We start from the raw sequence: 14,620 nt of genomic DNA on the forward strand, positions 1-14,620 counted from the left end.
TTTGATTATAAAAAGAATTAATTCACAAACTCTATGAGGTTGTTCACTGGGAATCTGTGATCATAGCTTCCTATTGAGCAGGAAGTTACCGGTGCTGACTCCAAGAGGCAACGATAGAAAAGAAATAACTTGAAGAAAGTTTAAGCATAATCAAACTAGAGTATCGGTCAAGTGTAAAAAGAGAAGGAAAATGTGCGTGGGGAGTTAAAACTGAAATCTTGCCCAGCTTCAGGTTACAATATGTGCAAAATATAGCACGGGCAATGGGGGGAGAAGCTCAGCTCTGCAATTGGAGCTGTACGATCTGTGGCATTTCTAAAAACAATCATGTCTCTATTCTCCAAGAACCTCAGGTATTCATTAGAGGAAGTTCTAGTGAATGATGTATGAATGAAGTCTAAAAGAGTAAATGCAAGCTTCTCTGAAAAGTTTTCTTGTGTAGATAGGTAAAAAGTTCACATGGAACTGTTACCCCAGTTAAACAAATTTCCACCTGTCAGCTAAGCAACTGTCAACTAACCCAATGATAATGGAAAGCACCAAGTCTGTGTTTAAATGCCTTCAGGTTTGCAAAGACATTGTAAATATTCCAAAACTACTATTAAAAAAAAATCTGTAAGGTTACATCATTTGCAACATACTACCTTAAACACCTCATTTACTGAAAGCTGCATCTACATCATAAAGCAGCACCTTGGAAATAAATCCCATTTTTAATTTTTAAATTTTCTTCTGGTTTCTGGCTTGTGTAAACATGTTTCAAACGTCTTATGAAAACCTAATTGTCCCCAGGTCCCTGAAGACAATTTCAGGTCCTTGCACAAAGTAGATTTCCAGCAGTGTGTGCTCATGGATGGAAGTGGCAGTCAGCATCAGGCATGATGAAACTGTCTTGGGAACACAGTTTTGTTACCTTCAAAGAGGACTTAGCTAGCCTAAGGAGTCATCATAAAATTGTCTCCTGCCTTTTAGGTCTGCAGATACTGGCTTTGGTGGAATCTATTTCGCTTTGCTATTCTCCATGTAGAAAGTTCTGTACTGGTCTCTTACGACTCATCTGATTTATCACCACATTAAGTATCAGTCTTGCATTTAAACATTTCCATTTTCCTGACTGTACTCACAGCAGTTTAAGTTGTAGGAAGCAACCAATGACATCAAAACTACTTTTTAAAAGATTTGGTACATTTTTAGGATGACACAACACAAAAGCTTGCACACTCCCTTTGTCTTACCACTTCTCTGGTCTGTGGCATATATACATATTTTCCATCTCATTTCATTCCTGCATTCTCATCTAATTTCTCTCATTCAAAGTATTTTAAATGCTTGAATTCTTTAATACTGTCATATTTGAAGCTCTGGTTATCTAGTGGAAATACAGCTGCTTGACCTGAAACAGAAGACTCAAAACCTCAATGAAGTTACTATTCAGGCTGACCGCTTTTCTTTCTCTAGGCATTCAAGGGGACAGACTGTTTTGTGGATACTCAAAAAACCCAGTAGCATACTGGTATCTCTCTAGGCACATTACCTGAATCAGTCATCACATGTTTATTCAGTTTGCAGTTAATCTCTTTTTGTTTTGAGATTGTGAAGGTTCAAGTATGTTTGAACATGATGCAAACTTGACATTAAATGGTAGACCTTTTTTTTTTTCTTTTATAAAAAAGAGCCAAAAATCACTTTGGAACACACTTCAGCTACTTCAGGTTTCTGACCCCGTTGCAGTATTTAACCTTTTAACCCTAACTTACACTTTTAAAAGCTAGTGAGAAGATTCATGCACCATATTCCTTTCATTACAAGAAGCTTATAGTTTAGAGAAAGGAAATGACAAGAAAAGATATGCAATAAACTACACTTCTCCCGCTGGTGTACAACTTTTAATCTTTTATTTTAAGGATGCCAAAATAACTTCTGTAAGTGTAGTAAGTGTAAGTGTAGTATGAAGATGCCATTTCTGCCTAGTTTTGGTCAAAACACAGTTCTCCAGATTTTTTAGATAGCCTTCTTCATTCCTGCACCCATCCAGTATTCATGGTCTGTTTTAAACATTTCCCAGATGTTTTAAACATCTCCACTTCCTTTCCACTGCTACTTTTCAGATCACAGCATAAAACCCAAAACACCCCAACAAAACCCAAGCTCTCAATCAAGAAGCAGCTGTGATTGCTTCTTGCTCATTAGCATCCTCACGGAGACTGGGAAATACCACTCACAGGGGAAAGAGATTCTGGGCCTCACGAGGTATCCAGAAGTATGGCAAGACGCGAGACACAGAAGAAGAAACAGATCTTAAAATATTCGATTACTCTTCTGGTGAATCTTCCAGCTAGATTTTATTCATTATCGAAAAAGCTAACGAGGGAACCCCAAATGTGCACTTATACTTTCATGTGACACAACCCTCCTGGAAGTCTGGCACCGCTCTTCAAACACTCATGTTGTACCACACACTCTCAGAAGCATCTTCTTCCTTTAAAGGGAAAGGTAACTAGGACTTCCTCATTTCTAAGCGGCAAGTGCTTTCTGCCTATACTAATTATAATTCTTTCAAGTCTGAAAAAAGCACAGAGAATATTATAAAATAAAATGTAATACTTTACTATTCTGTATCTATACTGTTTCATCAGCCTGATAAATTATCTACAAATGCATAAAACTTAAGCAACACTGTTCAACGAACTCAGAATGGTCCCAAATTCAATTACAAGTAAACCACATTAAAGATTTACTGTACAATAAACAAATGGGTGAAAAACTGTAATTTATTGAAACTCATAACTCAAAAAATATAAGATGCTGTAGTGTACAATATGTTACACAAAGCACCCTAGGGTGCACATTCAAGTCAAGTAATAACTCCATCGCCCCCCAAACCCTGGTACCCCAGTACTTGTTCCATATACAATCATGCACATTTACTCTTTCAAGAGGAAGCCCCCAGTATTCTGATGTGTTAAATAGCACCAAAATCAGCATAGTCCACTGAAAAAAATGGGGAGCTAAATTAACTTGGCCAATACTTTTGACAGATATTATACATTCATGGAATTAAACAGTCTAAACTAACCTAAACAGTGTGTACTGTAACAATTACTGTTCTAATTTGAAGTTCTCCCCATATAGCAGTAGTGGAGGCGATCTGCTCTAAGCAAAACTAATTACGTACTTCCTACACAAAGCTCATCGGCCTTTTTTGTTGGAAATAAGTCTATGAGCGGTTTGGAAAACTTGGATCTTTCAAGAACAACGACTGGTCTTAAGTAATGAAGCTGTTTTAAGGCAAGGTCTCCACAGTCCGTTAGTGCCTTGTCCAAGATCGCCCTCAAATTTTCTAAAGAAGGGGCAGATGACGATTCTGACAACAGGGGCTGGATTTCTGTTAGCTGCCCGTGATTATTTTGGGGTACGGTTACATTTTTGTCATTTACAAAGTCGTTTACTGGTGTATCCCCTTGACCATCTCCCTCTTTTTGCAAGGTTTTATCTACCGGCAGCTGCTCAGGAGACTCCCATTCTACTACTTCATCAAAATCATCATCATCGTCATCATCTTTCCCCTCACTTTCCTGAATAAATTTTAAAAATGAAGACTCAAATCCCATTGGTTTATATGTCTTTAAATCAAATGGTTTGGACACTGGAGGCTTCTGAAATTTGTCTTTTGGAGCACAAAGTACATTTCTTTTTGCATTCTGATTAACTGCGCTACGTTGACATCCTTCTGGGTCTTCCTCTCTTGGCAACTCTAATTGTAAACTGGAGAAATAAGAGCTATTCTCTCTTTCACTACTTTCAGAAAAATCTTTAGTTTTGCACGTAACCGTGTCCCTGATGTTATGCTCTTCAAAACAGGTGTTCTTTGAACTGTGGTTGTATTTTAAAGTGCCTGAATACATAAAGGCACTCGCATCAAAACTCACACTACTCGATGGACATCTTTTTTGGTCTTCGTTGCTTACATCTGGAGGATCACAGTCAGTATTTGGAACAAGAGGTTTTTCACTTTCCTGCACATGCTCAGGATTAGCTGATTTATCCTCTTCTACACCTTTTTTATCCAACTCTACAGCTCTTTCGGAGCAGGACTGTTTTTCAATCATTATGCCACATTTAACACAAACAACAAGTTTCTGAATCCGTTGCTCTATATACATATTGGTCATCTGATGTGTGCGCTTATAGTGCCTCAGTATGCTGCTTTCCAGTTTGACAACAGACAGACATCCTTGAACCATGCAAGGGTACTGGGTCTGATTAGACTTCTCTTTGCACATTTGTAGGGCTTCCTCTTTTGTTTTGAAATTCATCAAATGCTTTTCTCTACTTCTGCTATTTCTTCTAGATTTTTCTTTTAACTGCTTCCCATTCTGCTTGCTTACATCAAAACTGTCTTTCAAATAACTTTGTTCATTTGTCTCTTTATCATCTTCCTCCTCTCTCTGATTTCCAAAGAGACTATCATAATACTCACTATGGCGGAAATATACATGCTGAGAGTAGTGACTGTAATTTGTGAAAATTCGATCACAGCCATTAAGGTCACAATGGATTTCAAAATCTTTGTTTAACTTTTCTTCACTGGCATGTTCTTCTATTAGGTGCTGTTTAAGCTTATTAAAGGTATAAAATACAGCAGGGCAGTGGGGCTGGTTACAAGCAAATCTTGCAGATTCAGCTTCAGAAAGCAGTTTTTGATCCTCCAAGTGTTCATCGTGGAAGTCAATACAATGCTTAGTAAGAGCTTTAGAACATAAAAAACGCTTACCACAGTCTTTGTGTTTGCATGCAAATATTTTTTTACATTTGACAAGTTCCCTTTTTGTTCTTGCTTTGTCTTTTTCTAAGCAGAGCTGTTCCTTATTATACTGGTGAACGGTTCTATAATGGCGAATCAAACCTTTCTGGCTGGTAAATGCTGAGTTGCAACTTTTATGTATACAATGAAATGGTTTGTGGTACTTATGCAATATATAACATAAGTTTCCTTTAGCAACTGTTCTTTTGCTTCCTCTTCCCTCTCTTGCTTCCAGTTCTTCCCTATGACTGTCCAGAGAACCTATGTTGGATGTTTTTCTTGTTACATTATTGTCTGTTTCTTCACTGGACTCCAAATCTGTCTCAGAACTACAGTCTTCCTTTTTAGGATGACACAGCTGGTCAGAGTGGTCTGAATGTTCAAGGAATTCAATGTTGGTTGCACAGACAGGTGTTGGAACAGTGCTATTTTTATGCATGTCATCTGTACATAAACCTACATGATCAAATTTTTCATTAGAACACACCTTTTGAGTTCCCCTCTCACAGCCAATTTGATGTTTGTTTCTATAGTGAATTCTAAGGTGTGTTTTTCTTGTAAATGATCTTTGGCAAATATGACACTTAAATGGTGAGTACCGATGCTGGAACATATTTAACTGAAGAACCATTTCCTTTGAATAGTTATGCTTTCTAACATAATGCATTAAGAGAGCTTCTCTGGTCACAAACTCACACGTACATCCTTGACATTCACAGAAAAATGGTTTAGCTGCCAGTTGAGTAAGGTACTGGCTGGGTAAATTATCTTGTTGCACTTGAAGCTGAAATTTTGAGGTAGTTTCATCTACTGACTCGGGGCACTTGGCATCCCTAGATGAATAGGACTGTAAAGAGCCCAAAAAAGCCTTGTGTCTTGAAGAATTCTGAATGTTAGAATTTTTTAAGCTTAGATGCTTCAAGCCTAACATTAGTTCCAACATGTTATCTTCAATATTTGATTCTTTAGAACTGTCATAAAAAGATGTTTCTGGGGAAGAAGGACAAGCTTCTTCCTTCAGGCCATTGCTTCCTTTAGCATCTACGCTACAATACAAGCTTTCTGGAGAGTCAGCATTTGTATCTGAATTATGACCTAACTCTGCACTGATGTCAGTAGGGGATTTACTGTCCTGAGCGTCACTCAACAGATCGAGAAAGTCTTTAGTTTTCATCTCTGTATGTTTTTTACCTTTAAAGTTATATGGATGAGCCCTGCGGAGGTGTTTTTGCATACTTCTGGAATTTTTGTGTGTGGAACAGCAGCCTTCAAAACCACAGGAAACTTTTGTTTCATCAAAGCAAACTGCCACATTAGAACATTGTTGTTTCACGCCTGCTGGATGGAGGACTCCTTCTTGGGTCATGTGAAAACCTGGAACTGATTGATTGTGAGCCATTGTTTCAATCAGTAGAGGAGATATCTGGCCTTGGTTTACTGCAGCATCTGCGCTGTGGTCCCCACAATGAAGACTGCAATTACTTTCACTGTCTAGATCTTCACTGTCAGAGAGAGCTTCTTCCTTAATCTGTGGAATTTCCTGAGAGCCTGAGGGATCCAAGTTATTGTTCAGACCGGAATTCTCAGATTGTTCCAGCAGCTGAGACTCTGGAAGATAACTGCATTTGTCTTTCGGAGCCGACTCTCCAAGTTTTAGTGCTTGCTTTGCTTCCCCATTTGACACTTGAATATTATGCACTGCAAGGTGATTCTGAAACTCAGTTTTTGAATAATAAAACTTTTTGCATCCAAAGAAATTGCAGGTATACGATGCATCTCTGAAGTGCTGTGCCTCGTGATGATAAAGTTGCCCCAAGTCACTGAAAACAATATTACAGCCATTTAGCTCACATTTATAACGAAGATCATCATGTGTTTGTTTGTGATTGAGAAGCTCATTAACTGACCCAAATCTAGCATAACAATCCATTGACACACACATATATGGTTGAGGCCCACAGTGCACGCGTTCGTGCTCCCGCAAATGGAAGGATGTCATGAAGTGTCGGCGACAGAAAGCGCACTTCTCTCTCCTGTTTTTCATATCCAAGTAGTGTTTTGCGTTCTCATCATTGTTTTGATGTTCAGCTTTCAGATGTACACTTAAATATTTAAACTGTTTAAATACTCTAGAACAATCTGTTCCAGGACATGGATAGATATCTCTGTCTTGTAGCTGGCAATTTTCCAGTTGGCTAAATGTGACGTATTCATCTGTGTCATTTTCAAAGTTTTCGGGCAGCTGTGGCTGATGTGACTTTTCCTGAAACACTGGGGGTGGGCTGCTGGAAGCAGTTGTCATTTGTGGTGATCTCTCTTTTTTCAGTATTATTTTCTTTTTAGGTCTGTGTGTTCTACTAGGTGGCATTTTAACATGTTCCATTACATGTGGTACAAACAATTCCTTTCTCTTGAACTTTTTTGTACAGACCGGACATGTATAAACACCATCTTCCATATGCATCTTAGAATGATGCAGTATTCTAGCCTCTATACACTCCTTTTTGCAGAGCACACAAAAAAATTTGTATTGAAGCCATCTCTGGTATCTTTCTGAAGAACCAATTGGTTTTTTTACTCTTACTTTTTCTTTAGGGTGGTTCATTGTGTCTCTTCCATAATAATATCTATGTTCTTTTGTCTCATCGTAGTCACTAAAGAAAGTTTCTAACATGTCAGTTTCATTGATCGACATATTACAACTTGCATCATCCTCAGAATCAGAAGCTACTTTCCCTAACAGTTTAAGGCAATGTCGCTTTAAAGTCTTCCAGTCCCAAAATTCAGGATCAAATGGCCAATATGCTTTTAAAGCTAACAGCAGCTCACAACGGAGTGAATTTGGAACTGGTGCATTTTCTTCATCAAATTTTTGATCTGGTTGCATATAGAGCTCTTCCAACGCATTAAATCCACTCAGAGTTGGCTCAAGTAAAAATTCTGTGAGCTGACAAGCTCTTCTAACTTCAAGGTCTTCTGGTAAAAGGCATGCAATTGTTTTACATACTGATGTCTTCATTTCATCACTTCCGTTTGATCTGATCTGAAGGGCTCTCACACATAACAAAACAGACACAGCAAGTCCTGCTTCTTCTGCCTGTTAAAAAAAAAAAGAAAAAAAGAAAAAAACAAACAACAAACAGCCATAAAACAAATGTTACTTTTCTTGGATAAGTACATTCTCTCTAGAACTGTTCTATGAAAAAAACGTGCAATGAGAGCATCCAATAGACTACAGCCCATTCAGAATGTATTCAGGCTTCTGAGTTTTAAGTGCCCGAGTCACTGAGCATACTCTAGAAAGTTGTAGTTTATTTTACGTGAGAAAACTCTTCTACTTTTCAAGCGAGAGGAGCCACTTCACATTTAGCGCACTCTGTGGAGGAGTCACGCAAACTAGTTTAGGCGTTAGATGTTGCAAAACATCTTTCTAACTCCTCTTGCTCCTCCTTGAATGACTCTCAATCATAATTAAGTCAGATGTCTAAAAGAGAACGGTGTAAATCTTCCATATACATTCCTCTCGCAGCATCCATACAGGATATAAATTCCGAACATGCCATACTGCGTAATAAGGAAAGTAATGTAAATTCACACCCTGAAACAAAATAACCTTCAACGGCATAAGCAGTACAGTAGCAGAAATGAGTCCTGATGAAGACAACTGGGATTTCACTTCCAAACGTTTTCTGAGGAGTCTATGCAACTTTGAGATGCTGCTCAATAGTATCAGGAAGATACCTACAAATATTATTCACATGCTGATTTTAAAAAATAATATATTCCAAATTCTACATGGACAAAATGGAAAGTTACCTTGTTCCAAAAGCATACTTTTCAGCATAAAGAATCTGAATGCATGAAGTAACTATTGTTAGTAAAGATTAGTAACAGTTATTTATGAATAGTGTAGATAGATGACATGCGGCTAACACAACCACATCCACACCAGCTCAGATGGTAAAGATCCACAAGAACTAAGAACAAGTTAAAAGAATTGGCAAGCTCTTACACTCACTGTGCAGTGCCTATTGGAAGTCATGCAATAGTTCTTTAATTCAGTAACAGTGTTAATTTGCCAGACAGCAACCAAAAAGCTATTTCCCCAGGAGAAGAAATTTTAATATGGTTTAGCAGGAAACACAGAAAGAACTGGTATATAGTTAACAATGTATTATGCTTTATATATAAAGCGCACATTCATGCACGTTTTAAAAGTAGAAATAGGCCAACTTTAGAAAAACCAGGAGCAAACATTGTGCAATCTCTACTGGAATTCATCTTTGCCAAATCAGAGTTCTGGACTCTCCTCTACGATCTGTCAAAAGAACAATCATATAACCTTTCTGATCTCTACTTTGACTCTTAAAACTGGGCTCTGATACTTGCTCTTCTCTTATCAAATCACACTTGATAACTCATTTGGTTTGCAGGATTAACTCTAGTCAGTGACAGAGACTCCCAGGCAAACAAACCTGAAGCTGGAGAGAAATTTAGTTGAAAAAAGGAACCTTGTCTGTCTTATCCATAATCCATTTGCTGCCTTAACTCTGAATTAACTCAATTCCATATAAGAATGCAAAAAGATGAGTGAATTTGAGAGGGTACTGTTAATTGAAACATTCATAAAACTGAAGTTTGTGTGGCAAATTCTACTCTACATGTGCAAAACTATGCTGTTTTTCAGGAAGAAATATCTGAAATCTTTTGGAAATGGTGACATTCCTAAGGGAAAATCCCATTATCTAACTTAAGGTCCATGATCTGTGTAATACTGCTACTAAACCAGTTACAATCCTGTTATTATCAGCTAGCTTATTTTTCCTCCTTTAAAGTGTGCCTGATTCATTTTCATTCATAATTGCCCTCCACAAATCTACTCTTATATAGTGACCAGACACAGGAAATTTCAGTCTAATCAATTCCAACAGCCAGAGCAGCCATCAAAGGAAGACAGAAACATCCCATTGAGCTACTACCCAGGTTACCACAGCTATCCCTTCTGCTCTGCTTATGAAGAACATGCTATATTTTTCCTCTTAGTTAGATGGATCAATTAAAGTCTTTCCATTACTCCTCAAACAGAGATTACAAGTTTATAAAAAATGCTGTTAAGCATCTCTTGAACCTTTCTGCAACTTTCTAAAGATACGCATCAAAACCGAAGGTAGAAGTCCAGATGTGACTGTATCACACGTTTTGAGGAAAAGGTATTTTCTCAGGATACAAAAATATGAGACATTTCAGCCAAGTCTCCATCTCTCAGAGATGCTGCAGAAAATTGTTGCTGTGCCTCACCTCTAAACAGGCATCAGGTCAAAACACAGCAATGCTTTGTTTGCAAAATACTGTCATACTGTATTTTCAGAGTAACAAACCAACCAGTCCACATTGATTGAAGGTCACTTCAAGGTGTCAAACTGACACAAAACTGCAATAGCAGGCATTTTGCAGATATTTTTATTAGTAAGTTATTAGGCACTCTATCAGAAAGTATGAATAATGAAATAAGCTATATTTCATATCAGTTTAGTGGCATTATTAAGAAAACAATACATGTAAACAGTTCTGGCTGTGTCCAAAGATTCTGGACTGCAGCTTACTTACTTCAGACTGTATGACTCTTATCAAGAAAAATAAATGCTGTAGTGTCTTGGCAATGATACCAAACTGACGACATCTCTCCAAAAAGGAATCTAAAGAAGGATCTATTCTTCTCTGCAGTTTGCTCCAGAAAAGTGTCAGTTCCCTGTGAAGAGTTGAAAGCAGAATGTAAGAACATTGCAGACACACACAATTTGTCCAGAGCCTACACGCTTTAGTTCAGAGTTGATGCCACAGTAATTTAAGTGTTATTAAAAAAACACCACACACTTCAGTCAGGTCTCCACCTTTGAGAGATGCTGAAGAGAACTGGTACTGTGTGTTACTCCTAAACAAGCACCAGATCAAAACACAGTGTATCTGCTGTTATTTAATGGGGAAAGACACTGGGCAATGGGATTCCTCTCGCTTAATGCAGGCATCTATAGCTGTATAGACTTCCTTTCTAGACAAGTAAAAAACCCCCACACTTGCAGAGCCTTAACTGTTCACACAGAAGTTTAAAATAGGTAAGATGAATCATAATGTCAAGTAGCCACTTCTCTCCCAGTAGGCAAGCAGCTTAGATGTTGACACCGGCATTCAAGCGATGTAACTGCCCCTCAGTACTTTAAAGATACCTCTAACAGAACACACTTTGTGAAGTGTTACACCAAGGCTGTGTAAGCTGAAGGCTTTGTCTACTGTCTTTGAGCAGTTATGTGCTTTACTGCTCGTACCATTTGAGCACAGAGATGTTCTGTTAAGCAATTTATTATAACCAACGCAACACAGCCATTGAATGATGCAATGTGTCACTTTGTGTTGCTTTGCCACCACAGTGAATGCCACAGAAACAGAAAAGCAGTGATAGGATGTGTACCTTCTACATCACTTGAAAAAAGCTTTTCTTCTGTTCCTTTAGTAGAGCAAACTTCACCTTTGCTAATTTAACCACTCTGTGCATCAAATTATACCTATAGGTTTCTAGATGCAAGGTCAGTCATAGCCTCTAGAACCAAAATCAAGAAGACAGACCTAGGCACACTTTACACTGAATATTGGCAAGGTTTTTCCTTCGAATTATTGCAATTCTACTCTTGAACCCCAAGCCAAGTGAAAGAGAATGAGGCCTTGTTATAGATCTGACCTAGGATAGATTTATTGCACAAAAATGGACAATATTTACTGGTAACAGTTTTTTAGGGTTTTTGTTTGTTTGTGGGTTTTTTTGTTTAAAGGCTTAGAAATGCAATTAACAGCTCTTCACAATCAGGAACAGACAGCTGAGAAGCTACACAGGCCTACAAGAAACTAGTGTACAAACAGTATAATTCAAGATGTTTTATTTTTAAATCCTAAAACAGAACTAGAGAGGAAAAAAGGCAGACACCCAAAATATCAGCAACTTTTTCTACTGCCCTTTAGCCCCAAGAAGCTGACAAAATTTAAAATTTAACTGAACATCAATAGGACTGACATGGAAGATTTCTATGAATGGAAGCTTACGCAAGGAAGGCACAGAATATATATAAAGTATTACAAAAAAATTTTAACTCAGCATCACCACAACAGAAACAAAACAGACTTGAAAAATAGTTTAGCAAGACAACAGTCATTTTGTGTATCTATTCAGTACGTTTACATAGTTGGAAGAATAGTGGGCTTCACTGGTTGGAAGAATAGAAGGGCTTCACTCTGGATAATCCTTATTCCTAAGAGGTTTTGACAGAGCAAAAAGTTTTCAGTGTTTGCCCTGTTCTCTTTTCTCTTCCCACCTCTTCTTTCTGCAAAGCTGAAGTACGTTGTTGGAAGGGCTCCTCAAGGATGGTGATGTAGAAATGTTCCTCACACATATGGTAAGGCAAGAAAGGCCAACTCTCAATATTTGGGCAATTTTCCATTTTAAAATTGATATGAGACAGAGCAGAGAACTGAAAGAACTCCAGACAGATATCTAGTAATACTTAGAAGTAAAAAAATCTTACTAACATATCAGATCAAAGTTTTTTGAAGTTGTGCTTAGCTACAGTTCATACTTCACGCCACTTGCATTAATGTTAAAGATTACATTATTTTATAGATTGATGAATTGCTTGACTCCTTAGAGACTAAGGCAATCAGCTAGCTCAGAACTACTGCCCAGAGCAGCACTACTTCTCAGATAAAGCTACAAACACAGCAGATACCTCCAGTCTTAAAAGTAGCATTACACATTATTTTATGATCATCAGCAACAATCATTGCAAAAATCTTCCAATTTTGGTGATGAATAACATATACAAATCTAAGTTTGCTTTCATCTTCAGCTGTGAAATGAAGCTTCACGCCAACAGCACTAATCCACATACATATATGGTTTCCTAATCTTCTCTTGGAGGTACAGACTTGAGGCTACAGGATGAGCCAAGCTAAGCTAGTGAAATAGCTTAAGCTCTCCAAATGTGCAAGAATAATAAGAGGTTTGTGCTGGGTTGGAGAGTTAGCACTGTGCCATCAGGCAATGCTACGGCAGTGAAGACGGGAGGGAAGGGAGGTAGATTTTCCCTTTCTAGACTGAGAGTGATGTTACATCTGAACAGATTTAACAGCTTACAACTTCTAGAAGCACCAGTGTTGCACTTTGCTGGTACTTGTCTGACCACATGGTAAACTAATCAAGCATTAATCTGTAGAAAGCTACACAGTTTTGGCTGGGTTAGATGAATGTGCTCACTACAGAGCAGATGGGCGCAGAGCCAGAACAACAGATGAGGCAGACTCATGCAGCTAACACCACAATATGGCAAGAATTTATCTTCTGCTTTTTGGCAGCAGCAAATTGTTAGGACTGGCTCAAGTATGAGTATGGCATCTGTTGCGTTTAAGAGGGCTTATTTGGCAGAAACTAAATCCCCTTGCATTTCAGCTTGTCCTCAGATATCAGAGGGGCTGGGGGCACCTGAGCTTAGCCTCTGAGTGATGCCCAATTTGACACCTTAAATTTTGGCTGAAATAGGCCAAAGTCGGCACTATCAGCCCAGCTGCATTCAACAGCTGATACGCTGAACTAACACAGGTCCGGATGCACTAACAGTGCAGGGCCCTGTCACGGTCGATGAACTGACATGGTTCTAGATTATACCATAAATCTGGGTGCATCCACCAAAATAAAATCCTCGCAACGAGTTCCACAGTTAAGGTAATTTATTTAAGCAACAGATACAGATCCTTTTAGATTGCCGGTGATGAATACACTGTCTGTAGAGCATGCTTAGGTACCTATGAACATATATATGTAGCAAGATGACTACATAGCGCTACTAATATGATTACAAATAAAAGCTTGATTTCTAAGTTTCCCAGGAAAGCACCTGGTATAACCAAGTGTACGAGTCTTACCCAAAGGCGTCCCTATGGGTGGGGAAGAGAGGTTCAGCCCGTTGACTGATCCCAAAGTCCGCAGTGATGTCTCCCTGACTTCTCAGGGATGGTATCTTCCCCACCTTGCCTCTTTCTTAAAGGCATTTTATACTATTTTCCTACGTTTAGGTGGAGCTTGAGCGACTCTAGTCATACATACCTTTATTATTGACTGGTGTAAAATTCTCTCACTTTGATTTTAAAGGTATAGACTAAGAAAAATTCAGAAAGCATGCTCAGGGCCAGAGGGAAGCAGGTAGCTTTTGGGATGGAGGTGTGTTTTGGTATTATAACGAGCAAAGTTCATCCATAGGACACAATTTCGCCACAATTGCTAGCTCAGCAACCAGCGTTCCGGTGGAACGGTGATGTTATCTCTTATTTGACCGTAGCTATGTGATTTATAAGCTACGAGGTACCATCTAGTTCCCGTACCTACCTTGTTTACACACAGCCTGGCCATGGTTATCTCCACACAGTTCCACCCTCCATTCTCTCAGAGGTGCCGAACAGCCAAGAATGCAGGCCAGGTTGCTTGGGGAACTATTACAGAGCAGATTCCTTACATGCCGACTGCGTCCCACCCTAGAACGCTTTCTTAGTTCATAGAATCACAGAATGGTTTGAGTTGGAAGGGACCTTAAAGATCATCTAGTTCCAACCCCCCTGCCACGGACAGGGACACCTTCCACTAGACCAGGTTGCTCCAAGCCCCATCCAACCTGGCATTGAACACTGCCAGGGAGGGGGCAGCCACAGCTTCTCTGGGCAACCTGGGCCAGTGTCTCACCACCCTCACAGCAAAGAATTTCTTCCTAATATCTAATTTAA

General features: G+C 38.8%; 1 protein-coding gene across 3 annotated transcripts in view; it reads right to left on the reverse strand.

The window, feature by feature from the left end:
- Positions 1–2,753: 2,753 nt before the first annotated feature.
- Positions 2,754–14,620, reverse strand: part of RLF (RLF zinc finger) — a 56,937-nt gene continuing 45,070 nt past the window's right edge. For all 3 annotated transcript variants that reach the window (XM_068418003.1, XM_068418002.1, XM_068418004.1), the window contains 2 exons: positions 10,412–10,553; positions 2,754–7,901 (listed from right to left, as the gene is read on the reverse strand). In XM_068418003.1, the coding sequence (XP_068274104.1) occupies positions 3,168–7,901; positions 10,412–10,553 (4,876 nt within the window). In that variant the 3' untranslated portion in view covers positions 2,754–3,167. The remainder of the gene's footprint in view (positions 7,902–10,411; positions 10,554–14,620) is intronic.

Source organism: Nyctibius grandis, chromosome 24 (assembly GCF_013368605.1).
Source record: "Nyctibius grandis isolate bNycGra1 chromosome 24, bNycGra1.pri, whole genome shotgun sequence".
NCBI lineage: Eukaryota > Metazoa > Chordata > Aves > Nyctibiiformes > Nyctibiidae > Nyctibius > Nyctibius grandis.